At 36.1% G+C, this 26,841-nt stretch overlaps 1 protein-coding gene across 16 annotated transcripts in view; it reads right to left on the bottom strand.

The window, feature by feature from the left end:
- SLC4A7 (solute carrier family 4 member 7) overlaps positions 1-26,841 on the bottom strand; it is a 109,557-nt gene that overhangs the window by 33,661 nt on the left and 49,055 nt on the right. For 4 of the 16 annotated variants that reach the window (XM_021071464.1, XM_021071465.1, XM_021071469.1 and 1 more), the window contains exons 4-12: positions 23,157-23,295; positions 22,437-22,597; positions 20,003-20,152; positions 16,639-17,007; positions 11,759-11,874; positions 9,383-9,540; positions 7,651-7,738; positions 5,614-5,760; positions 1,769-1,875 (exon numbers count right to left, since the gene is read on the bottom strand). In XM_021071464.1, the coding sequence (XP_020927123.1) occupies positions 1,769-1,875; positions 5,614-5,760; positions 7,651-7,738; positions 9,383-9,540; positions 11,759-11,874; positions 16,639-17,007; positions 20,003-20,152; positions 22,437-22,597; positions 23,157-23,295 (1,435 nt within the window). Of the gene's footprint in view, positions 1-1,768; positions 1,876-5,613; positions 5,761-7,650; positions 7,739-9,382; positions 9,541-11,758; positions 11,875-16,638; positions 17,008-19,963; positions 20,153-22,436; positions 22,598-23,156; positions 23,296-26,841 lie in introns of all 16 variants that reach the window. The other 12 variants (XM_013981429.2, XM_021071462.1, XM_021071466.1 and 9 more) reach the window with 6 other exon arrangements.

Below are 26,841 nucleotides of genomic sequence, written 5' to 3' on the forward strand. Positions count from 1 at the left end.
CACAAATGTGCAAGGAAATTTATAGCAAAAAATAAATAAAACCTAATTATTCATTCATGAAAATGTGTGTAGGCAATTCTATTAATTACTATCTACATTACAAATCTTAAAGGCAAGTGTCAGAAATACCAGGAACACAATTACAATATAAATTATAAGTTCCCAAAACCCTTCAACATGAATACAGGACCTTGTGCTTAGGTGCACTCAGCAGCAAATTAAATAATTTTAGTTAGCTTTAAAATTAGTACCTCAAGTACATAAACATTTCTGATTCAGGAAAAAAAGTCTAAAAACCATTTCAGTGTATGTAATTTACTGCATATGTAGTCAAATCATATTAATAAACCTAAGAAGTTTTAATCATTAAATTTAAAATCTATGTTTATGGATCACATCCTTATCATTTCAATGTTTTTTAAATCAGATTTTTTGATATATTTAACTTGAAAGCATTTCACTAAAATCTAAGCTGTGCGGGGCAGAGACTTTTTCTTAATCATTGCCATTATCTCCAATGTCTAGAACACTGCCTGGGAAATAGTAGGTACTCAATAAATACTGGTGACAAATCAATAATCCAAAAAGATGTTGTGACATAAAATATATTATCATTCAAATCCCCACTGCACAAAATGCACCAAAAATTAACCTTATGATTTTCAAATACTTTAGATGTTTTGAGCTTTACCATTCTAGCTTTTTCCAAAGTTAATACTGAAATAAGGCCTAAACATACATTGACAACTGGAGGAGGTTATCCTATAAGTAGTATGAGAGCAAGGGGATTAAAAAAGCTATAAAGAGGGGGCCAACCTGCAATATAAAAGGTGCCAATGATAATCTAGATAATTGAACTACATCATCAGTGATCATTTATATGCCTAGTTTGGGACTTAGTGACTAACCCTCAGTTTGGGGAAGAAACAAAAATTATAGCTCATATTAAATGAGCATCTTTCACAGGGGACAGAGTTTTACTCTAATGTCCAGAGACTAATACATTAGTCAATGCATTAAGATATCCTATATAACATACCCTGGTTTTTTAAACAAATATTTAAGATCCAAGATCTTTTAGTTCTATAGGGACCATCAGTGGACAAAACAATATTACTATTCACATGCTTTTTTCTACACTATAGCAATACCATACCATTTTTCTACTTCTACAAAATATTTTAAGACAATGTTTGCACCTGGCAATACTTCGATTTATTAGTCCAAAAATTAACTTCTGCAACAATTTTTCTAACTAGGTTTCCAGAGATTATTACTATGGTTTAATTATGCTTGTCTGTCCAATTTTATATTACCTCAAGATATAATGCTCCTCTAGTAAGAATTTTACATCTTTGCACACACACAACAACACATGGTTATAATTCTTCTCTGATCCCTTAATTCCAACTTCATATGAAATTGCAATAGGACCCCACGCTTTCCTCAAGAACCTTCTGTACAGGCAATTAAACTAACCTACTAGAGAACTGCCATATTCTTAACCTATGCTGCATAATAGTTTCATTTTAAATTAAATCCTGGTATACAGAACCTAATTTATTCTAGTCAACTACTTCATAACGCACATTAATTTTCCTTATCATATACCTATACAATAATGCACATTTTTCAAAAATATGGAAAAAATACTACACAAAATCAGTTTCCAAATACTTGCAAAGAGAAAGAAGGTTTATGCCTTTTCCATCAAATCCACCCTTATCCCCCCAAAAGACACACACGCTGTATCGGTAACTGTACCCACCGTCCAGTCCTCTGGAGCTCAGGCCCAGCATGGTGGGCGGCCTCTTTAGTGGTCTCACCCAGGCTGGGGGCAGATCCATTGGGAAATACAGGAATCTTTCTCTTTTCCTGTATTTCACAAAAAAAACACACTTTCAGAATTCTGCTTTAAGGAAGCTGAGATGACATCTTCAATTAGAGGGAAGATGAGAGCTCATATTGATTATATATCTAACTAATGCGCCTAGAAAAAAAATACTTCCTAATGTAAACGTTCACTTTAAAGAAATTGCAATTTGAAAGAGAATCCAGTATTCGTTCCTATTAATATCTTAAATTTATGATTGGCTTTTTTCACTTTATACTCTAACATCAAATATTCTATAAAACATTCACACATACTGCTTCAAAGTACTACTCAGCCACAGCAACATAAATATCCAATAAAGCATCTCTCCAATTAGAACTATTAAAATCTTAGCTCATGCCAATAACTGAAAAACATACTTCACATCAAGAAAGAAAAGTTAATGTCATTGTTCTTTTATTAAAATGCTTCTTTATCAAGATAGAAGTAGCATAAGAATTGTTAAACATATTTTCATAAAAATCAATTTTCCATTACATTTTATTATAAATTCAAGAGTACTCTTCTCATGGTAAAGGATCTTCTCCCCCTCACTGAAGTGAGTTTTCAATTCGTTATCTCCAAAGATAAGATGTTGCTGGGCCAAAAAAAAAAAATGCGTGTGTGTGTGTGTGTGTGGTGTGTGTGTGTTGGGGGGCAGTGGAGACAGAAAGGGAGGTGGGGGAAGTGGGTAGCATTTGTCCCAGGAAGTCCTCTGGGTTAAAAGCTGTGGCTCAAATACAATCCACTGTCTGGTTTACATATTCAATATTCATAGAGCAGCACAACTTATCTATAATCATAAGAATATTATATGAAATGTCAAAATTAAAACAAACATATCTTAGCTCAAAGGGGAAAGAGAAAACAAAATTACAGGATTTCTAGAAAACTAATAAATATAACAAAAAATTATTATTATCATTATCTATGGGACCCAGCACAAGCACCATTCAAGAAAATTAAACACTTATATTAAGAAAAATGCAAGAATTTAAAAAGGTCAATTAAGCATTTCACTCAGGAATAATAGCTAAAATAAAAGTGTTTCCTGAAGGAAAGTGAAAGGAATAAAATAAAACAGCTAAAAGCAGAAACTGAATTAGAAAACACAATATACTATTTTTAAAAAGGAGAAATGAAATAAATTTTAAAAGCTGTTCTATCTTGAAAAATATGATAAATCATTTCTAGGTAATATACAACAAAAGATATGACAAAGAGCCAATTCACAAATTTTACATATATATATATATATATATATATAGAAGAAATATATATGTAAACAGAGATAGAGACAGACTATACAGCACAATCCTATGTAAATAAAGGAAAAACCCTAATGAAATGGGCAATAAACTAAAAAAACATAATTTTTCAAAACTGACATCAGAAAATAAAATGGGTAATTTCCTAGGAAAATATAATTTACCAAAACCTAGTTCAGAAAAAAAGAAAAAGCTTACACAAACCAATTTCCACAGAAGAAATCTGCAAGTTGTTGAAATCTATGATACGAGTTAAATAAGCTCAGAAAATTTTACAAAAGACACCTTCCAAACTTTCAGAATCAAATTTCTCCAAGCCATTAAAAGTTTGAAGACCGAAGAAGGAAAACTTATAAATCTGTTTTGATGTAACGAGTATAACAATGATACCAAAATGTGAAGTCTGCACAAAAATCTACAGACCAATTTGCTTATCAACGGAGATACAAACAACTTAAATAAAATATCAGACATAAACTACAGGCACTTTAAAGCCCAAGTTGGATTTATTCCAACAATGCAAGAGTGTGTTCAAATTAAAGACACTATTAATGTGATTTACCCCAATAACTGATAAATAAAATTAGTATGATCATCTCCAGAGATGCTATAAAGCCCTCTCACAAAATTCAACATTCACTTAATATTAAAAATTTCAATAGAACAGAAATTAGAGTACTTTCTTAACATGATAAAATGTGTGTTTTGGCACCAAAGTCAGTAACTTAATGAGAGAAACACTAGGGACACTGACTATAATTGGGAAAAAATAAGAAATGTCCTTTATGGTCATCTACTACTAAAACCATTAGAGACTTTAGTCCATACAATTAGACAACGGTAAACATGTGAAGGTATAAGAATTAGAAAAGAAAGGAATAAAATTATCTCATTGCAGATTATATGACTGAAAAACTCACACATACAAGAATTAAGAAAGGTAGCTAGCTGGATAAAAAAGAAATATACAATAACCAATAGCCAAAGGTGTATATATAAAAGCAACACATAGATTCTATAATGGAACAAAGACCTCATTTGTAATGAAAACAAAGATAAAATACTTACGAATACCCTCACCAAGAAGTGTGTAAGCCACAGATAAGGAGAACTTCATAATATTCCTTAAGGACACAAAACTACTTGAAATGGGAAAACAACTGGAAAATAGACTATGTTCTTGAATAGATTCAATATTATAAAGATGTCAATTTTCCCTCAGTTCATCTAGAAATTGAACTCCCATCCCAATTTTTAAAATTTACTTCTATAATAGAAAGCTGACTTTAAAGCTTGTATTAAAAATAAATATGCAAAGATGGCCAAGAAAATTCAGAGAAAGAAGAGAGAGGAGTCAAGAATGAATGTAGACTTACTAGATATTAAACTACACCAAAAAGTATCAGAAATTAAAGGATCAAGTTGGTCCATGAATAGATCTATAGACTAATGGAAAAGAAATTCCAGAAACAGCCTGAATGCATATGGAAATTTAGTAAACGAGAAAGACAACATCACTAATCAAGTGGAGAAATGCTCTTTAATAAACTGGGACAGCTAGGCAGCAATTTAGAAAAAAAATAAATTGCATGCATTCTCCACATCACACATCATGACAAACTCAAAAGGATCGACAAATGATTCAAACTGAAAAAAAAAAGGCGGTGGAAGGCAATGAACAAAAAATATTCAGGAATATTCAACCTCGCTAATTACAGAAATGCAAATTTAAACCATATTAAAATACCTGATATAGTAAGATAACACTACCAATTAGACTGGCAAATATCCCAAAGTTTGAGACACACTGTTGGTGAGGCTATAGGGAAAATAGGCATTTTCATTCATCACCCAGCCCAAAATAGTTTGACCCAGTAAAAGGAGTCTCTGGTACTATCTGCTAATTACAAATACATTCCCATGTGAGCCAACAATCCTATTTCTGGGAATCTATCCTATAGACACATATGCACAAGACTAAAATGGCCTATGAATACTATAATCTGGTTTCTAACAGCAAAAGACTAAGAACAACATGCGTCCAGAAACAGAATAAACTATGATTGCATCCATAAATGAATAAAACTGAGCTGTGAGAAAAAGAAGAAGGATATTTCCATGCTTTCTGATGATCAGATCCCCAAGAAATACTGCCATGAGAGAAATGCAAGTGCAGACCAGTACAAACAGGATGTTAACATCTGGTAGGAAAGAGGAGGAAACAAGACATTTCCCTGCACTAAGTGAAAACTGGAGCGAAGACAAATAACTAATAACAAATGCCGACCAGAGGAGGTGGGTACAGGGGCAGGAAGAAGAAGTGACAGGGGACAGGGCGGAGACAGAGGACCACTTTTCTCTGAGTGGACTTCTTCACAGAGTTCTGATGACATACAGAACTATACACACTATTTGAAAAAATTTTAATTAAAAAAAAAAAGGAACTCAAGGAAGTACGGTGTAGGTTCTTACCTGAGAAGGAACGTTTTTTGGCGGCTCTATGCGGATGGAAGGGTCCCACTCTCCTGGAGGGAGGACAGTCACTTGATCTAAAAACTCATCAATTCCAGATAAGAGGTCATTCCTGTCTTTTGCTTTATAAGCTACATCATGAAAAATCTAAAGAAAATAAGCATATTGGGTAAAAGGATTTTAAAGTTGAAAGAAAATTCTATACATGGTAATCTACTCTAGATAGCATGAATAAGTCCATGTATAAGGATAATTACCTAAACTCTTACCCACCCTGGGTAACAATATAAAAAATAACCCACTGTTGGTATTACCAGATGAATTAACAGGAACCATCAAACGATAAAGGAAACTAGTGATGTGTTAAGACACAACCATTTGGAATTCCCATCGTGGCCCAGCGGAAATGAATCTGACTAGCATCCTGAGGATGCAGGTTCAATCTCTGGCCTCACTCGGTGGGTTAAGAATTTGATGTTGCCGCGAGCTGTGGTGTAGGTCACAGATGCGGCTTGGATCTTTATGTTGCTGTAGCTGTGGTGTAGGCCAGCAGTTACAGCTCCAATTCGACCCCTAGCCTGAGAACTTTCATATGCCATGGGTGTAGCCCTTAAAAAAAAAAAAAAAAAAAAAAAGACACGGCAACTTTAAAAAGAGAAAATTTTACATGGGAATACTTGGAACTCACTACAGAATAAAATAAGGCATATGTACCATTCCACTTTTATGACATTTTAATGTCAATTATCCTAAAGGAACAATCATGGGTAGGCAAACAATTTTCCTTAGGTAACTAATTTATTTGATTATTTATATTTACTTGCAGGCACGATTCTAAGTACTGTGGGAAGTACAACGGACACAGATAAGGCAATCCTGAGACTCAATCACTTAGGGGGAAGAGTGAAACAGATAATTACATAAATAAGTAACTGTGGTTAATAACAAATGCTCTGATCAAAATAAAGCAGGGCAAAGGAAGGGAGGCTGATGGGGAAGAAGAGCGTGGCCAAGGAAGGTCTCTTAGAGGAATAAACACCCTGGGAGAAGTCTGACTGAAATGAGGGAAAAAGGTGAGGTGGGGTGAGGTGGTAGGGAGCACCCAGGCAAAGGGAAGAGCAGCTATCAATGTGCAGAGGCAGAAATAAGCATCGTCCGAGGAGCAAAAGGGAAGCTGATGTGGGCGGGACAAATGGATGACAAGTAGTCGCATATATTATTTGAAAAAAAAGTATTGAGGCTAGATTAGGCAGGCCCTACTAAAACAACAGGAAAGAGTTTACACCTAAACACATATACAACAGGATGTCACTGATACATCTGGATCAAGGGAATGATTTATTCAAATCTGCGTATTAGTGTAAGTACAGAGGAAAATACTGTAAGAGAAAGAGCCATGTAATCCACTTTAAACGCCAAAGAAAAGAAGGCAGGAGAGTCTGAGCCAAGGTGGTGGAGATGGCCAGGAGATGGTAGATTAAGTGCAAAAAAACACTGAAGAGGTAAAATCAACAGAATCTGGTGAATGAGACAGAACAGAGAAAGAAAGTTGGTTCAGTCCTCTGTGGGGTTTCAGACACCTCAGGGAGACAAAGCAGAAATGTCTCACAAGCACCTGACTACAGAGCTTTCTCCCAAAGGCAAAAGTCTTGATCAATACAGGCTACAGAGATGAAGTCCGCAAAAGGAAGAAAGAAATTACAGAGAAAAAAGGGGGAAAGACAAAGTCCTAAGGAAAACCAAAAGAACCAATACTCTGAATGCAGGATAGAGAAAGCTTCAAAATTTCAAGAAGGTAGTCAATGATTTCAAACACCTGGGGGGCGTTAGAGGGGAGACCAAACAGCACCCACTGATGCCTGACAGAAAGGTCTTAAAGGCCTTACCAAAGGTAAACAGAAGAGTAAATACAAGATAAAAGAGTGAAGACAAGCAAGGACAATTTTTTAAGCTTCACTGTGAAAGGCGAAGTATAATTTAACAGGTGTTACAAGCTTCTTAATCAGGGTCCACAAATGTCAAAGGGCATTAAATTACCTCATCCGTCATGAGGGTGGCTATTGACCGTCCGATTTCATGGTACTGCGGTGCCTTGCCTGCTGGACCCAGTAACAGAAACAAAAACCTAAGGAAACATGAAAACGCATAGATTTAAACATAAAACATACACATAAAACTATACACATAAATCTAGGAATCACTTAAATGTAAACACAGGAACAACGTTCAGGCATCCTCACACATCAATGGCTGAAAAAAAAAATGGCAACTCTCTCCAGCCTAAAGCAGATCACAAAACTAACAAAGACATTCAAAATCAACCTTCTACCAAGTTATTACTTTCCACAGTAAGACAGTAATTAAGGAATTGGATGTTTTACATTAAAAGTTCCCATCTTCTATATCCTTTTGAATTTTGAGTAAATTCTTTTCTGGTCTGTGTTGATGAAAAGAAGAAAATTAGTAAATAAAGTGACCACCATCTCATTTAAGTACATACTTTGACCTAGTGAAATAGGTAAGGATAGGTACAAAAAAAATCCCTGAAACTAGAGTCTGGTTAAAGACATTAATGTGTCAACTAAGGGACTAATCTCTTTGAAAAGAAAAAGCATTCTTATTTACAGCTCCAAATTTAACACCAAACCTCATATTATTTTATTTTTAATTTATTTGTAGTGACTAAATAAAAATTATTTAACATACGACTTAGTTATATCCTTATTATTAACACTACAGTAAAATATTAACATTTACATGATCCAAACTGGAAGTATTCATCTTCCTGCTTTCTAAGAATTTAAATTTGAATCCATGGAGTAATTTTTTTCATTTATCTTAATACTGTACCATTAACACAACTCAGTAAAACTTATTAAAAATTAGCCATACATTTCAATCAAGCTGCAATTAATTCTTCATATCTACTATTATAAAAACAAGAAAAAATATTTTCAATTATTCTCTTTTTCTTTTTTGTCTTTTCAGGGCTGTACCCATGGCATATTAAGGTTCCCAGGATAGGGGTCAAATCAGAAATACAGCTGCCGGCCTATGCCAGAGCCACAGCAATGCCAGATCTGAGCCAAGTCTACAACCTACACCACAGCTCACGGCAAGGCTGGATCCTTAACCCACTGAGCGAGGCCAGGGATCGAACCTGAGTCCTCATGGATGTTAGTCAGATTTGTTTCCTCTGAGCCACAACGGGAACTCCCTGAATACCCTTTTAATGCAATCTGCCAATTATTTAGGGTATTACTTCCATTTTAATTTTTACCTATAATGTATATTGAACAGAAGATGTGATCAGGTGAGAACATGGCATTTGCCAATTCAGAAGTAGTATTATATTTCATCAACCCTGTGAAGTACTGTTGTTCCCACTTTACAAACAAAGCTCAGAAAATTGAAGTCTGGCTACACCATCCCACAGAAAGTGGCAGAGCAAGGATTCAACTCCATTCTCTCTGACTTCCGTGCTTGCATAGAACATACTAAGTCTAAAATGATGCACTGACTTTTTAAACCAAAGCTCCTAAGATACTTCTTATAAAAGTATAAATGGCATATCTTTTTTAAAGGATGCTTTTTAGTTACAGAAAGACAACTCTTTAATACTCTAACAGTCAAAACAGGGATGTAATGACAAAACTAACAATTAAAAGGAGCTTTCATTACATAAAGCGACATGTTCCTTCTGAACAAAATTTTTTAGATTTTGGACATGCTGGGAGATTCCCAACATTAATTAGAATGAACCCCTCACCTTGTAGGAACAGGGACCTCGGTTAGCCCTGAGAGAAGAACAGCGGGAGCCAGTCTCACAAACGCAATGATAGGTCTTTCCAAAAAATCCACTTCTCCCACCAGAACATTGGATGCCTCGGCTCCCGAAGGAATTTTTCTCATGAAATTCATATCAACCTATTGACAAATAAATAATAATTAAAAATAAAGTGTGCATGGTATACATACTATAAATACTGTGCATGGTATTTAAATAAAGACTAGAGGGAAACTGGAAAGAAAAGATGCTTTTAAGACTACTACTTGCTAATCAAAACTGGTGATCTAAGGGATGTATACATGGCAAAATTCTCACAAATACAAAGAATGAAGTAGACAAATAAAAAAAGCAAGCAGAACACATCTATCAAACAATACTCCCATCTGACTGTCGTAATCTTATTATTCCAGAGATCTAAAAATTACCAAACATACAAACTAGAGAAAATTTTCAATGAATACAGCATTATTCATTAAAAACTATTAAAGACAAAAATATAGTTCACAAGCTAACAATGGTCCATGAAATTATACACAGTAGTAAAATACTCATGAGCTATTGTTTAATCTTGGACATGAATTCATTCCTTTATATTTTATGTATTTTTAAAAAGTCCTTTTTATTTCAAAGAACTCTGGCATTCCCCAGGATTTTCATTAAGTGGGAAAAACTGCTTTCATTTTTATTTAAAACTGAAATAGTCATTTTTGGTAAAGATATATGGTAATGCTATATAATCAAATTTAGTTGTCTGTGTATAATTACAAAGAAAAAGTTATGAACATAATATCAAAATATGGGAACTTCTTCATTTGACGCAGTTTCACACAAGTCACTAAACAACCACTTAAAGGGCTATCTATTAAAATAAAACCAGCACTTACAGAGGGCCTCTTGAGTCCCACACCCAGTGTGCCACAACTACAGTGCCAGGAGGCAGACTCCTGCCCAATAGGAGATAAGGAGGTGTATACAGGGATAGACCAAGTAAAAAAAAGTAAAACTGTGACAGAGGAACAAAAATAAATGGCACCTGCCATGTCTAGAGGAGCTCTATAATGTAAATTACATGAATTTAGTCATTTAACAAGAATAAACCGCAATTTACTGAACACTTTCCACGCATCTAAAATAACTGGAACACTAAAAATGTGGCTGACTTGAAAGAACTGGAAGTACAATAGCCTTTTGTACAGTCAATGTCCCATATGCAAGGCTTTTTATAATTTTAGAGCATGAAACTCAGCAAAGCTATAATGCAAATTATCACTTAAACTCCTATTCTACAAAGTGTGATTTATAGACTTTGTGTCATAAAATTAAGGCTTAAGGAAAACGAATCTGATGTGAAATCATCACTTTTTTTTTTTTTGTCTTTTTAGGGCCGCACCCATGGCATATGGAGGTTCCCAGGCTAGGGGTCAAATCAGAGCTACAGCTGCTAGCCTACACCACAGCCACAGCAATGCAGGATTCCAGCCACATCTCCCATCTACACCAATGCCTGAAGCAATGCCAGATCCTTAACTCACTAATCGAGGCCAGGGATCGAACCCATGTCCTCATGGATACTAGTCGGTTTCTTAACCCTCTGAGCCACAGCAGGAACTCTGAAATAAACATATTTAAAAGTTTAATACTGAATCCTACAGCAAATACCATCAAACACCATCAAAAAAAATTACAATGGCCACACAGAATCAATTATTCAGAAGTAGTACTCATAAAGTATGCTTTAAATTCAACTGTAATTTGATCTTGTAGTTTTTGGCCTTGTTCTTTTGAAATACGTTTTTTCTATTTCATCTAAGTACTTATCTACCAAAATCAAGAATCAGAGTTGAGATAGATGAATTGCTTTTAATTCCATGCCTTTACCTTGACCTACCTATGGGGAAGTAGCAGTGCTTCCCCGTGACATTCCTGAGTGTACTGACACCATAAGACAGTAATTCTGGGATCACATTACAGCTGAAAAAAGGCTGCAGCATCACTGATATAACATAAGTCCCAAATTAAATCTCCCTAGTGGTGGGGGCTCTAGAACAAATAACTGTAATTCAAAAGGTACTGAAGTTTCATGATGTCTATGGGTAGGTATAGATGAAAACACCATATTATTCATATTTTTTGTCAGGATTTCTAAAACCGGTAAGCCATAACGTCATTCATGTGCTACTGAGATTGTTACCTTTCTCAAGGGACTAATCTTAAGTTAACAAGCATCACACGCAGGTTTGCTGTGAGCACCAGTCTATTAAAAAACTACTCTAACCAATGTTAATAAAACCACGCTGCTAACAATTTTCCCAGTAAGAATGATCATGAAATGTATATAGCTGCTCACACAATTACCTTGCTGAAGTCAACAGTACTATTTTCTCTGCTTCCTCCACTTCCATTACCTTTAATTTCCCCACTTTTACTATTGTCCAAGTTTCCGGGTGCAGACTGTGGAGAGGCCAACATACCTGTATTTAAGAACAAACAAATTTCAAAACCAGTAAGGAGAAAATTCACTTTGTAACTTGAATATGCTCATAACCTATAAGTGATGGTTTATTAAAAGCCAATGTGCTGGGTTAAAAAAAAAAAAAAAAAAAAAAAGTGCCAAGTGTTAGTATCATACCAGCAAGAGTAGAATAACATTTTAAGCAATAACAAAGCTATACGTTTTAATACTTAATACAGTTGGGAATTTCAAAAAATGGTGGCCTTTTGTGAAAAGAATGTGAGTAGGAAGGGAACCAGAGAAGGTGGAAGGCCTGGGTCTGAGGGCCCTGAAAATACTCGGGGAATCCACTTGCACTCTAATACACATGAGAACTGCAGTGCTTAATCATGTCCAACTACACTGAGCAGACTTACAGCAGTAACAACATAAATTTTCTGATAAACCCTCAATGTGACTCAGAAAATGTAAGAAGTACATCAACTAACGGAAAACTGATTTTACCATAATCTTCCATAATCTTCATAGTTTCCTCAAGAATGTTCACTTCTCTTGGGTAAAATTTATGTGCTGCCTACTGTCATGACTCCTAAGAAATATGTGAAAATATAATAGCAATGATTTTACACTATAAATACAGAGAGTAAGGGTTTGATAAGCAAACAGATCTACGTTATAATAAGGACACCCTGCCACTTTGTAGCTCTGGGACCTTAAGTAAATCACCCAAACTCTAAGATTCAGACAAACCTATACAATTTGTTTGTTTAGATTAGAAATGACAGATATATGTTCGATTAACTTAGCTTGTTGGGACTGCAAGCGTAAGTAAACTCATTTCAAGAAACATTCAGGAGCAACAACCCACACACAAAAATAACCTAAAAACACCCTGTCTTGTATCAGCAATGGTTACCACTACGTTTTAAACAAAGTTCAAATTTCAAAAAATTTAAAGTCAGAAACACAGATTTCCACCATTAAATGTACCTAAGTTTTTCAAAACACCCAAAATTTTCTAGTTCAAGAATATAGATTAGTATCACCCAAAACACCAAGTGTCACAGGAGGAAAGGCACCAGACAATTACAACAGACTTTATTTTACTGTGCCACTCACAATAATCTAGTGACCCAGAGGAATTCAATTAAACTGTGGTTAGGTCCTATAAACTTTAAAGTTAATATTGGTCATTAAGTTCCTCAATTTTAAGCACATCAAATATACTCAACGCATCTAAGGGAGTTTTCATTTTTACAGAGTACAGCATATACAGATGAGTCACTGAACCTAAGTCATCTGAGTTTACCGCTTAAGCTCAATGAGAGAAGACCTTTGTGATACCTACACCAGGGTGTCACTGTGACCCCAAAATCCCAGGATAAAAAGCATAGGCAATCTATTTAGCCAAGCACTCATTCTTTGAAGTGTTAATTCTGAAATAAAACCTATCTCCTAAAACAAGGCATTTTTCACCATTTTAGCCTCTTCTTGACTTTTGTCCCTAAACTCCATTCCTTTATTCAAATACATAACCAAGTGGAAAAAAAAAGTTGTCCAGTATTTTTCAGTGGTTTCCATGAACTCCCACAATGAAAACGAAGGGTATCATTAAGGCCATGGCAGCAACTGTGACTGACCATCAGCACACACACCTCTAACGACTCAATGCATTCAGTCCGCCGACAAGGAACCAAAACAAACATGCACAGCTCCCTGGAACAGTCCCAGCCACCAAGTTTTGGGGAGAAGAGTAGAGAGAGGAGAAGGCTCTGGGGAAAAGTAAGGCTACAACAGGAACGGGAAATGGGAATGATACGCAACTCAGTACTGACAAAGCTAGAAGGGACGCCCTCAAGCCACTGGTCAACTAGAACCTGCTCAAGCTGGTGCGCCAGGCACACCTTAGGCACATCAGCGCTTTCTCTATGATATCCTTCCGCACCTCAGTTAAGTTAAAGCTATGTCTTCACAAGGTAACGGAAGTACCCCTGCTCCTCCAGTAAATCCCCAGTGCTAGAAATTAAATGAGGAAATTCCTCCAAATCAGATTAGCTTATGCCTCCTAATAAGCTAATCTGTCATTAGCATAGATTAACTCAGAAGGATCTTATTTATTTAAGAAAAAGCACATATGAATATATATAAAGTCAATACTGGGATTTAAAAATCATACTCCAATAAATCTATCACCTTGCCCTTACATTTTTGTTCTCAAAATAGCAAATGTCCTGAGAAGTAAAATAGAGATGTCAGTTTTTCTATCATGAAAAGTTTGAAAGTAGAACTACGTGGAGCAGAGGTCCCCCTCCACCCCCAAGACACCTAGCAATGTCTAGACACATCTTTGTTGTCACACCTGGGAAGGGCACAGGCAGCCAGTGGGTGGAGACCAGGGAGGCTGCCGAACACCACACAACACACAGGATGGCCCTCACGACAAAGAAGGGTCCAGCCCAAAACTGTCAATAGTGCCACGGGTAAGAAACACCGTGCCAGGAGAGTTATGAATACTAAAAATGAGCTACCTCTTTTACATAATTATTCTCCAAAAAATAAGTAATGGGAGATACCACTTTTTTTTCCCCACAGGTATTCTGATCCCATGACACAATCTTGACTCCATGACACAAAAGTCTATGACATTAGTCTCTCAAAAATGATGCTGAGGCCACCTTCCTCATTAGACTTTAAGAAAACTCAACTAGAATGTCCAGGTGCTATGAGCAGCAAAAATAATTAAACAGGGAAGAAGATATAGCTGCCCAGTTGCATTAATTTAATTACACTCCTTCTACAAATGCCTGATCAGTCATTATGAGCTCTCTCTTGTCCTTATATATTCCCTCTCTTCCCTACATTCTTGTTTCCTTTCTTTGGAAAGCCTAATAAATATCATGGCACACTTAGGGCAGAAGGGGGAGAAAAAATCTAATTGCGTTCCTCAATTTTCCGTTAGTTGTTCTTTTTTTCCTCTTAATAACAAAAGCTAACAAGCTACTGCGAATCTGTATTCCCTTCCTTTCCATATAAAATTGATAGTCCCTTATTATTAATAACATAGCTAGTAAAACAGGAAATGTTCAGTATTATTGACAGTTAAATAAATAAAAACAAATACAAGGAAGTAACTTTCAAGTCAGTTTTGTTAAAGAAAACTAGTAAATCTTGCTGGTCCTTTTTAATTAAAATAAGTGTTCATTATTTCTGAACAATTATTTCTAGGTATTTTTTCTCCTCTTCTGTTCAATTACCTCATTATTACCTATCTTTTCCACAGAGCATTAAAGCTTACAATAGAATTCTACACTACAGATTTTGAGTCAGTAGCTCTGAGTTCAATTCCTTGCTCTGGTCATTTATGGTACAACCTTAACATCTTTAAATCTTAATTTTCTTCATTCTACAAATAACAATAACATAAACTCATCACAATTGTTAGATGAGAAAAGTACATATCACTGTGTGTAACAAATGATGAGACAATGGTTACTACACATTCTATCATAATTAATGTTACAAAACCACAAAACTTCCATTTTTTACTTCTAAAAGTTCATCTTTTTCGACACATACAATGAGCTTTGATTAAGTGTATCTGGTATGTCTACATAAAGTCATGAAAAGGAGAGGTTGGTTATTCACACAGTGGTAGGAACACTAAGATTTTCAGTCAGAGGAGTTAGGCTGCCATTGACTAGTTGTATGATCTGGGAGACATTATTTAACTTTTCTGAGTCTGGGTTTCTGAAAATGGGTGAATCCACCTAACTCACCCAAAATTGTATAGCTATTAAATAGACTACTTTAATAACTATAAGCTACCACTAAGTTATTATATGTTATCTGCATAGGCAGAAATGTGATAATTTTTATGATTAAAACCACTAGTTAGCACTCACTCATGTGTCTCAATGACGCTCAGCTGTGATTAAAACATAGTCACTAAGAATACTTCTTACATGAATGGGTAGAAAGATATATCTATATATAAATGTACATTTGTTAATATATAGAGGAAGAGTCAAAATTATAATATATAATAATCCTTAAATGAGTTACAAACCTTTCATCCACTAAGAAATAGTTTTTGTAACTCACACACAAATTATTTCCTAGCCACAAACTCTAGTCCTGAAAATTTCAAGGTGAATTTGGATTAAAGATAGATATGGCATTAAATAAAGGACAACTAAAGTCTACTGCAAAATATAAAACTAGTCCTGAAATAATGATGATCCCAGGTGAATCACTGGTGAACCTCAATCTTCTCAAGAGACAAAATGAGAAAAAGAACACTCAGTTCTATTCTGGTTAGGAAGGTTAAAACATATCGCATCACTTAAACAAAAGAACCAAATAATAGATAAAAGGCACATCACCTCATTTTAATTTATTTACAACATGTGTTCATTCACCTTATGAATGAAACGCACAAGAAAAGCCACCATTTTTTAAATCATGGCAAATTAAAAGATTACTTATAAAAATGTCTATGTTTTCTGCGCCATTCAAATGTGCCGATGAGTAAAATCTCAGAGAAAAATTGTGAAAGGGTTTAAATTATGTGTAGTCTTCTTCACAATATTTTTAAACTAAAAACTTTTAATGATTCTATCTTTCTCTATAATATACTATTAAAGGAAAAAAAAAAACATGCAGAAGTCAAAATAAATGATAAGCGCTATCTATGTATGCTGCTGAAGCCATGTGCTGAAAGCATTCCAAGTGCACGTGATCCAGAGGCAGAAAGCACCACACATGGAAGATTTTGAATAGTTGCCTGAAGTTATGTCAACATTTTCCTCATTCTTCTGCTCCTGGCCTTTCAGTGCTTCTAAGTCTTCCTCAGGCGGATGAATTACTACTGTGGGAATATCATCACTGGCAGGAGAAACCAGTAGCTCTGGGGCCTGAAGCTGACTCTGCTGGGAACTTCTGGAGTTGAGGCGACTGACGCTAGGGCTGGAAGGAGGGCTGTGTGGAGGGGTGGGAACAGGGGTTGTACACCTCGAGCCTGCAGGGGTCCCAGCTCTCGAAGAAGGAAGAAGATGACTGAGAAGAAGAGATAAAGGTGATTCTCCTCTCAAGGAAAGGTTTGAGGCAGACAGACCTGTTCGCAAAGAGTGGCGGGAGGCTGAAAGGCCTTCCCCTGAGACAAAACAGATAAATGAAAAGTGATGAAGTTCACTGCAGAAGACAAATAAGAAACAAACAAAAAACCAGTTTACAATGTAAACCTCAAGCTTAGGTCCAAAATGTCCAATCCATGCTGTCAGAATTAGTATGGCAATCAGGTTTTTAAATATTAGAAAGTCATTGAAAATTGGCTTAAACTCTAATTAGTTCTCTGAAGATATGTCCAAAAATCAAAACAAAAAAAGAAAACCATTTTAATGATAGATGGTGGGGGACAATACTCTGTTAGTTATGAGAACACCCAATAGTATGGCTTTAAAAATAAAGAACAAGAACAATACCAAGACAAAGCTGTTGCTTAAATAATAGCAAATGAGAATAAAACACAAAAATAATCTAAGAAATAAAACCCCAAACAAAACTTACCAGCTTATATATTTAGCATATTTTTTCTACACTGTACCAAACGACGCTACAGATTCTCTCACAGGAAAAATCCACAGTAATGGTATCTAATAATTCCTGATTTAAAGGTGATATCAAATCCTTGTAACATTAAGTCGATAGGGCATCACCTACTGATAGCACTCTCAAGTAATATGCAAAAACCTAAGACTAGTTATAGGAATGTTTTTCAAAAGAAACATGTCAATTTTAAAGGTTACATACTCTTGGGCTCCTTATCTAACAATATTAACAAATGTCCTAAAATATGCTCCCATTTCTAATACAGCAGATAAATTAAAACAAATACTCATAACCTTTAACTAGCTAAGAATAAAATATTTTTTACTAACAACAGCAATCAGAAAGAAAGTCTAGGGAGTTCCCGTTGTGGCACAGCAGAAATGAATCCGACTAGAAACCATGAGGTTGCAGGTTCGATCCCTGGCCTCGCTCAATGGGTTAAGGATCCGGCATTGCTGTGAGCTGTGGTGTACGTTGCAAACACGGCTCAGATCCTGTGTTGCTGTGGCTGTGGTGTAGGCCAGCAGCTCTAACTCCAATTCAACCCCTAGCCTGGGAACCTCCATATGCTGCAGGTATGGTGCTTAAAAAAAAAAAAAAAAAAGTCTAGAGTATTTCAAAAGGTCGTGTATACTTAGACTTCAAATACATGGTTATTCTAATGAAGTGCAGCTTAATGGAACAACAGTTTTTAGGAAAATCATGAGGAATACAACAATCTCATATGATCAAAGCTATCAGCTCAAGAGATCCCAGAAATATTAAAAATAAAGATTAACCACAAACCACTACCATTTAAAGATAAGCTACATGCAGAAAAACTGTTAAATTACAACTGTAATGCAACAAAATAAGAGAGTGCCCATGCTTAAATGGCATCCAAAAGAAAAGAGCCATTGTCTTATGATTAAAAGGAACCAAATGACAATTGGAGAATAATCAGGAACCACTGCATATGAGGAATAAAGACTCGATATGGTCTCTCTGGGTAAATGAATTCACTAAAGTAGAAAATATGCAACACATGGAAAGGTGAAAAGAAAAGTAAAACATGATATAGGTAGCTTGCTTTTAAATTGAACGTAGGTCTATAGGAGATTTATTTTATCCTTAAGGTTCCTTAAATATAAAAAGGCACAATTTGAAACAGATTAAAAAGAGTTTTAACAGTCAAATGTGCTGAAAAAAAATGGACTTAAGTATCTTACACTGAACTGCAGAAGATGAGTACATACTATCAACCTTAGATACATTAAAGTCTACCACCTGTGACTGTCTGCCTATAGACCACCTAAAAGTCTTACTGTTCTTGGAGTTCCCATCATGGCTCAGTTAACGAATCCGACTAGGAACCATGAGGTTGGGGGTTTGATCCATGGCCTTGCTCAGTGGGTTAAGGATCCGGCGTTGCCATGAGCTGTGGTGTAGGTTGCAGACGTGGCTTGGATCCTGCGTTGTTGTGGCTCTGGGGTAGGCCGGTGGCTATAGCTCCGATTCGACCCCTAGCCTGGGAACCTCCATATGCCGCGGGAACGGCCCAAGAAATGGCAAAAAAAAAAAAAGTCATATTGTTCTTTCAGAAGCAGGATGAGCAGGATGACACTGTGGCCCCGCCTGCACTCCTCCTCAATGTAATTCTCACAGGCTGGGTACAACAGCAGCAAGAGACAGCAGAGACCTTCCAAACCTACTCCAACCCTTTGCACCTAGATTTTCCAGAGTCACTGTCATCAGAGCCAGCTTTGAGGCCAAAGAGAACCCCAGTGATAGTTTGCCAGCCTTAAGACAGTAACAGAGGCAGGTGGCTACAAAACACAGCCTCCTCAACTCCCACACAACCTACTGCTAGAAAGACAGCACAATAGCCACAGTGTGGGGGTCTGTGCCTTTCTCAATGGCTGGCGACATTAACTGGGTCACCCCAGCATAAAAGAGGAACAAGCATGAAAACCTCTCACAAATCATATAAATAAAAGGCAGTGAAATCAGCACCGAACCCCAAAACAGTTGTTTATCCCCAGCAAATAAAGTATACTCAGGAGGAAAAAAAAAATCACTTAGAAAAATCTAATACAGATCTTAAAAGTTTGCACACAAGACTTAGAATTTTTAAAAGATTAATGTATAGATAATCATTTATGGCTCTTTTATCAATTATATAAGAATTCTCTAATGGAAACAAAAAGGCAAGAAGGAGAATCATTCATGGCTACATAGAGTGTAATATCATCGATACTTAAATGTCCCATTTTCACAGAGTAAATGCTTAATTTTTTCACTTAAGTAATTTCCGCAGATAATTGTCATGTTGTAAAGAAAGACATTTTAGAAATGAAATCTTTAAATGCACTATTATTTTTGTAAAAGATTATAAACATAAAAGGACCTGTGTAATTATCTAGAAAAAAAACATCTTTCTTTCCCCAGTGCTAATTGTTACACATTGGAATGCTGTTAGAGGAGAAGGGTTAGCAAAGACTGGATGCCACGACTTATCTCACCATTCCTCTCAAGCAAGTGAGGGTCAGAATGTTTCTTGCCTATATCTGCAAAAGATCGAACAAGGGGAATCCGACTGGTGAACCTTTTCTCATTCTGGTGATGATGCCTCTTCAGGAGGGCTTCTCTGACATTCTCTCTTATGGACTCATCCAACTGGCCAGAGGCGATCATGTTGTCCAGCACCATATCTAGGCAGAGGAAGATACACAGACAACCATCACCTTTATTACATAAACTAACACTCGGATGATCCGCACACAGAATAAACTGTAAAGGAAATCAGACCAGAAAAACAAAGACTCTCAAGTAGCTCTACAGGGTATCATTCTCGCCTAATGTTGAACATGTGTACAAAGATAAATATAAAACATTATCCAACAAAAATGAACATATTACAGAGACCCTTATTTTAATAAATTCTATTTTTGATAAAAAGCCTACTGTTATACACCAATAGCCTTCATATATATATATATATATATATATATATAGTTGAAAGTGCTTTACTGATATGGATACAATAAATTCTATTAAACTGGATATTCAATAATACTGGCTCCCAAAGAAGTGAAGGTATTTTATTGCTTCACCTCGTTTTCCCCCCAAACTATACATGAATGTCCATACTCATTCATTCAATCATTAGCTATTTACTGAGTATCAACTATTTGCTCAGTGTTGGGAATACAGCAATTAACTAAGCAGATCAAGTTTCTGCTCTCACTCTTCCACAGACAGAAAAACCAATAAATAAATGACTAGATACAACATGAAGTAGTAAGTTTTAGGAAGATGAATATATCAGGCTGTTGGAGGGGTAGTAAAATGGGAAGACTGATGGCAATTACATTTTATACATTACTGTGCTGAGTGAACTATTTTTAATTCATTAAGTATGTGTAAAGATCTTTTCTTTCTTTTTTCTTTTTAGGACTGCACCTGTAGCATATGGAAGATACCAGGCTAGAGGTCAAATCGGAACTGCAGCTGCCAGCCTACACCACAGCCACAGCAATACAGAATCCGAGCCACGTCTGCGACCTACCCTGGCAATACTGTATCCTTAACCCACTGAGCAAGGCCAGGGAGGGAACCAGCATCCTCATGGATACTAGCTGGGTTTCTTACTGCTGAGCCACAACGGGAACTCCCATATATAAATATCTTTTAAATATCTTTTTAAAGAACCACTAACTTGAGATGAATCAAGCTTTCAAACACATGAAGAGAGTCCTCTGAGAGAAAAATGGAAGGAATCAACCTAGCATGTAAACTCTAACATTAACACAATGAGTACAGGCTACCATACAAGTGAAAAGTAGATTATACATTTACTAAAATACTACAATGTATTACGGGATAACTGGAAAGACAAAGACAGACCCATATGTCTAAATTCAATCTTCCTAATCCTAACTCAGTTTTTCAGTCATCATACAAGACAAGAAAGTAAGGAGTTTGAGAGCTTAAAGATTTGCAGGGAAATACAGTAGGTCTGGCCTGAGAAATTCTGATGAATTTATGGTTCTCTTGATTTTTTTTTTTTTTACTTGGGCAATCTATAATGATAGTCACACTACAGAATTTACTGCTCATGAATTTGATTTTGGTTTGAGCAATATCAGTTAATGATGAAGTAGAGTTATCGCAGCTGTCTTTTTCTTCGTTCTACCTCCAGAGACCCTTCAACTTTCTTTCTCCTGTATTCCCACTGCTTCCGCCTACCATCGTTTCTTGCTTAGACATGCCAAAAGGAGAAACAACCTCTTTGCTTCTAACCTCCTCCTAATCCAAAGCCGCCCTACCTGTTGCCAGAATGATCATCTTTCTGACACACATCTAGATCATAACACTCTCCAGCTTAAAAATCAGTGAGAACCAAAATGCCCACCAAATAAAATCCAACTGCTTAACCCAGTAGCTCAAGGGTAGCTCCAATCTGTCTCTAATTTATACTCACAACATATCTCAAGAAATCTGTTCACACACAGAGAACAGACTTTTCTGAGATTCATATCTGCCTATACTTTCTAGATTTTTCTTCCTTTCCTCCTCTCTACTTAGAAATACCTTCTTTTCACTTGCACCAACTGCTCCTCGTCCCCATGTGTTCCAAGTCTATGGGGAAGTTGTATAGCTAATGCACCCTGTAGATCTTCCCAATACCCTGGTCCAGAACAAAAAACCTGAAAGTTCTTTCCTCTGCATTTCCAGAGAACAGACTCCATATCTTATGACACAAGTCACTTTCTACTTGATACTGTAGCTATGTCTAATTTAATCTTTTAGACCCCAAATTATCAAAGACAAAGAGTGTTACTTATATGTCCACTCCTCAGAGTACGCTGCACAGAATGAAAGCTCAACATTTAACTGTTAAATCAACGGTCCAAAAATCCCACTTTGTTTTCCTGTTGACATATCTCTGATTTCGGCATAATTTACATATAAAAAAAGTCGATCTGCTGTAACCTGCTATTTCATCTAGAGTGCTTGCTCTCATATCCAGCATGACTGTTCCATTTAGGATGCAACTTCTCAGTTCAAAAAGGCTGTGCAGAGAGAGGGTTGCCACATAAGGTTTACTCCACCGGTCTCCACCATCTTCAACATCCTCCTCAAATTTCAGCCATCTGAAATGCATAACATGTAAGAAGGGTGTGTAAATAGTGAATTCCATCTGTTTATTTTAATATGATAGACACAAGCCTGTTCTTTTAAAGAGAAACAAACATCACGACCACCAAAACCAAATTTCTCTGCCCACCTATTTTTAGGAATTAGGCTACTGGTCTATGATGTTGACGGTCACGAGTTACCTCGGTAGCTCCTCTTTCTAGTCCAGCTATCACAATAAGAAGTCTACCGAAACAAATGCTGCAGTTTCATATTTTGACTTCCCGTGGTATTCCAAACTTTAAATATGCAAGAGTATGATTTTTCAAACGTGTTTCTCTCGGTCAAGACATTAAAATCTATAGTCACATAATTCCTCTGGTGTGTTAGTACCAAGGATTATTCGAGGAAACGAATTTTGAGAATGAAGAGAAAGATTAAAGACAGAGTTTCCAGATTTGAAGAAATTCTCTACTCACTGTTTTAAAGTATCGGCTATCTCATCATTTCAATTTACATTCTCATTACAAAAGGAGACCAAGTAAAGGCCACGGAAAAACCTGAGAGTGCCACTACCTGGCAGTCTCCTTCCACTCATACTCCTCTCCGTCTCTGTAGCAGAGCTCATCCATCTCCGTGAAGAGGTCGTGGGGAATGTGCTCTTCGTCGTCATCTTCGGTGCCCAGGATGAACTGGACTCTCTGGGACGGCGTGTCTTGACAAAAATCAGAATTTAAATGCACTCAACATCTTCCTCAATTAATATAAAGGTGAACTCACAATTCTGTAAATGTGAGTTACAAATATTATACAGATAAATTTATAACTGTATAAATTTTATATTTATAAAAAATTATATTTATAAAAATTTATAAAAATTTATAACTGTGATAAATATTAAACAGATATCATCAAAACTAATTTCTAAGAGTGCCCATGTGGCTTAATGGGTTAAGGATCTGGCATTGTCACTTCCATGGCTCAGGTTCAACCCTGGCCCAGGAACTTCTGCACGCTGCAGGAGCAGCCAAAAAAACAAACAAACTGACTTCTTTTAATTATTATTAAAATACTATAATTCTGGAGGGAAATGTGGACCAACAATCTAAAACAAAAGAATTTCACAGAAAGATCACCTCCACAGACAAAAAGGGAAAATTACATGTTAAAGACAAGTGAAACTAATCTTTAATAAACTAACATAGGAACAAACAAAAAAGTAAGCAGTATCTGAAAACAAGGAACCCTATGCATAAGATAGGACTTTTTCCTCACTAAAAATAGATGGAAATGTTAGATAATATAGAACATTTAAAACCCACTGAGCGAGGCCAGGGATTGAACCCAAAACCTCATGGTTCCTAGTCAGATTCATTTCCACTGTACCACAACCGGAACTCCGATGTTTACATTTTAAACCAACCCTACAGTTCCACTTGTTTTATCATATTAATTTCCTATTATAGCTATAACAAATCACCACAAACTTGGTGGCTTAAGTAACAAATTATTCTCTTACAGTTCTGGAGACCACAAGTCCAAAATGAGTTTCGCACAGGTCTAAAAACCATGAGGCCAATTCTTTCTGGAGGCTTTAAGGGAAAGCCCATTTCCTTATCTCTTCTAGCTTCTGGAGGCACCCTATGTTCCTTGGATCTGGACCCTTCCCCATCAGGTAACTACAACCATTATCTCCACCCCGATCTTCTGATTCCCTGTGATTAAATCTGGCCCACCTTCACTAATCCACCATAATCTCCTCTTCTCAAAATCTTAATTTAGGAGTTCCCTGACGTGGCTCAGTGGTTAACGAATCCGACTAGGAACCATGAGGTTGCAGGTTCAATCCCTGGCCTCGCTCAGTGGGTTGAGAATCCGGCATTGCCGTGAGCTGTGTGTAGGTCACAGACGTGGCTCGGATCTGGCATTGCTGTGGCTCTGGCGCAGGCTGGCAGCTACAGCTCTGATTTGACCCCTAGTCTGGGAACCTCCATGTGCCGTGGGAGCGGCCCAAGAAAATGGCAAAAAGAAAAAAAAGATAAAAAAATAAAAAATCTTAACTTAGTCACAACTGTAAATTCACTCTTGCCAAACAAGGTTAACATTCACAGGTCCGGGACATTAGGAATATAGATGTTTGCGGGGAGCCACTATTCAGCTTACCACTCACTATATGATCCCTCAAATACTGCTGGATAAGACGTGTTTTTATTTTGTTAAGGATTTCTGAATCTACATTCATGAGAAATTATTAGTGTGTAGTTTTATTCTCCTGTAACATCTTTATCAAGTTTTGGTACCAGGGTATGAATGGTAAAGTGTCCGCTCCTCTTCGATTTCCTGGCAGAGCCTGAGTTATTTCTTCCTCACACGTTAGACTGAACTCACCCATGATGCCATTTGGGAGTAAGTTTTCACTGTGGGAATGTTTCAGACTACAAATTTGATTTCTTTTTAGACATATAAGGGTAATTCAGATTATCCATTTCTGCTTAAGAAGCATGTATTCTTAATGAACTTCCCCACTTAAGCTAAATTATCATTGGCATAAAGTCATTCACGGTAGCACCTCCTTAGTCTCTAATATCCATAGGATTTGTACTGAAAATTTCTGGTACTGAGTGATTTGTATCTTTTTTTTTCTCACCTGATCAGTCTGGCTATATAGATTTATCAGGTTTTTGACCTTTGACCTTTTAAATAACCAGGTATCAATCTGATTGATTTTTGCTACTATTGTTCTGATTTTTATTTTATTGATTTCTGCTTTGGTTTTTATTGTTTCCTTTCTTTTCTATTCTGGTCTGATTTGCTCTATTTTTCTCCCTCAGTCTCTTAAGTTAGAAGATTTAATATAAGTAAATGCTATAAATTTTTCTCTAAGCACTGCTTTAGCTGCATCTAAAAATTTCACTATGTAAGCAATCCTCACTTTGGAAAGAACCACACTAAATGAAACCTGTGCATGTCAGAACCATATCCTCACTGTGCAAGATTTTCATTTTTATGAGCTCAATACATTTTCTAACTTCTGCTGTGACTGCATCTTTAAGCCATAGGTTATTGAGAAGCTTCTTTAATTTCCAAATATCTGGGAATTTTTAACATCTTTCTGGTTTAATTCTATTGTGGTCAGAGAATATACTTTCGGTCCTTTTGAATGTATTAAGATTTGTTTTATGGCCTAGTATATGATCCATCTTGGTAGATGTTCAATATGCACTTGTAAAAGAATGTGTATTCTACTGTCATTGGGTGAAGTGGTCTATGCGAGTATGTGAGTATCAATATGACTGATGGCTTTGTTTGCATCTTCCATATCCTTATTGATGCATTCTTTACTTGTTCTACCCATTACTGAGAAAGGAGACTTGCAATCTCCAATCATACCTGTGGATTGATTCTCTTTTCAGTTTTATTGGTTTTCACCTCATGTATTTTGAAGATATTATCACATACACATACATTTACAACTGTTACATCTTGGTTTCAGCAATCTGATTTTTATGAGACTTTGCGTGGTTTTTCTTCATGTTTCTTCTCCTTGGGTTTTGTTGAACTCCTTGGACCTGTTCAGAGTTTTCATTAAATTTGAAAACTTTTCAACCATTTCTTCTTCAAATAAATCTTCTGACATGCTCCTTTCTCCAATTAAACATTATGTTAGACTACCTGATACCCTTGACAAATTACCAATGCTGTTCATTCATTTTTCAGCCCTTTTTCTGTTTAATTTTGATGAGTTTTATCACTATATCTTCAAAAATCATTGATCTTTTTTTCGGCAGTGTCAAATCATCTGTTAATCATATCTAGTGTACTGTTTATTTCAGATACTGCAGATAACTGCATTTTTCACTTTATTACAGTTTGGAGGACTTTCATATATTTTCAACCTCTCTCCTTATCACACACTTATTTTACTCTCTCTTCTTGAACATATTATATTGCTTTAACATGCTTGTTTTTAAATTCAATCAACTCTTGTTTCTGGATCTGTTTCTATTGATTTATTTTTCTCTTGATTATGCCTATTTTCCTACTTCATTCTATTTCAAATAATTTGTGGATGTCAAATATTGTGCATTTCACATGGTTAGGTGCTATATTTTAGTGTATTTCTTTTAGCAGTACTATACTTTGTTCAGTCATGAAGATACTTGAAGTCAACTTATGTCTTTCAAGCCTTGATTTTAATTTTTTTTAATGGACCAACTGCAGCCTTTAGTAATTTAGACCTACTACCAAGGCAGTACCTTCT

The sequence above is a fragment of the Sus scrofa genome, chromosome 13 (genome assembly GCF_000003025.6).
Source record: "Sus scrofa isolate TJ Tabasco breed Duroc chromosome 13, Sscrofa11.1, whole genome shotgun sequence".
Taxonomy (NCBI): Eukaryota; Metazoa; Chordata; class Mammalia; order Artiodactyla; family Suidae; genus Sus; species Sus scrofa.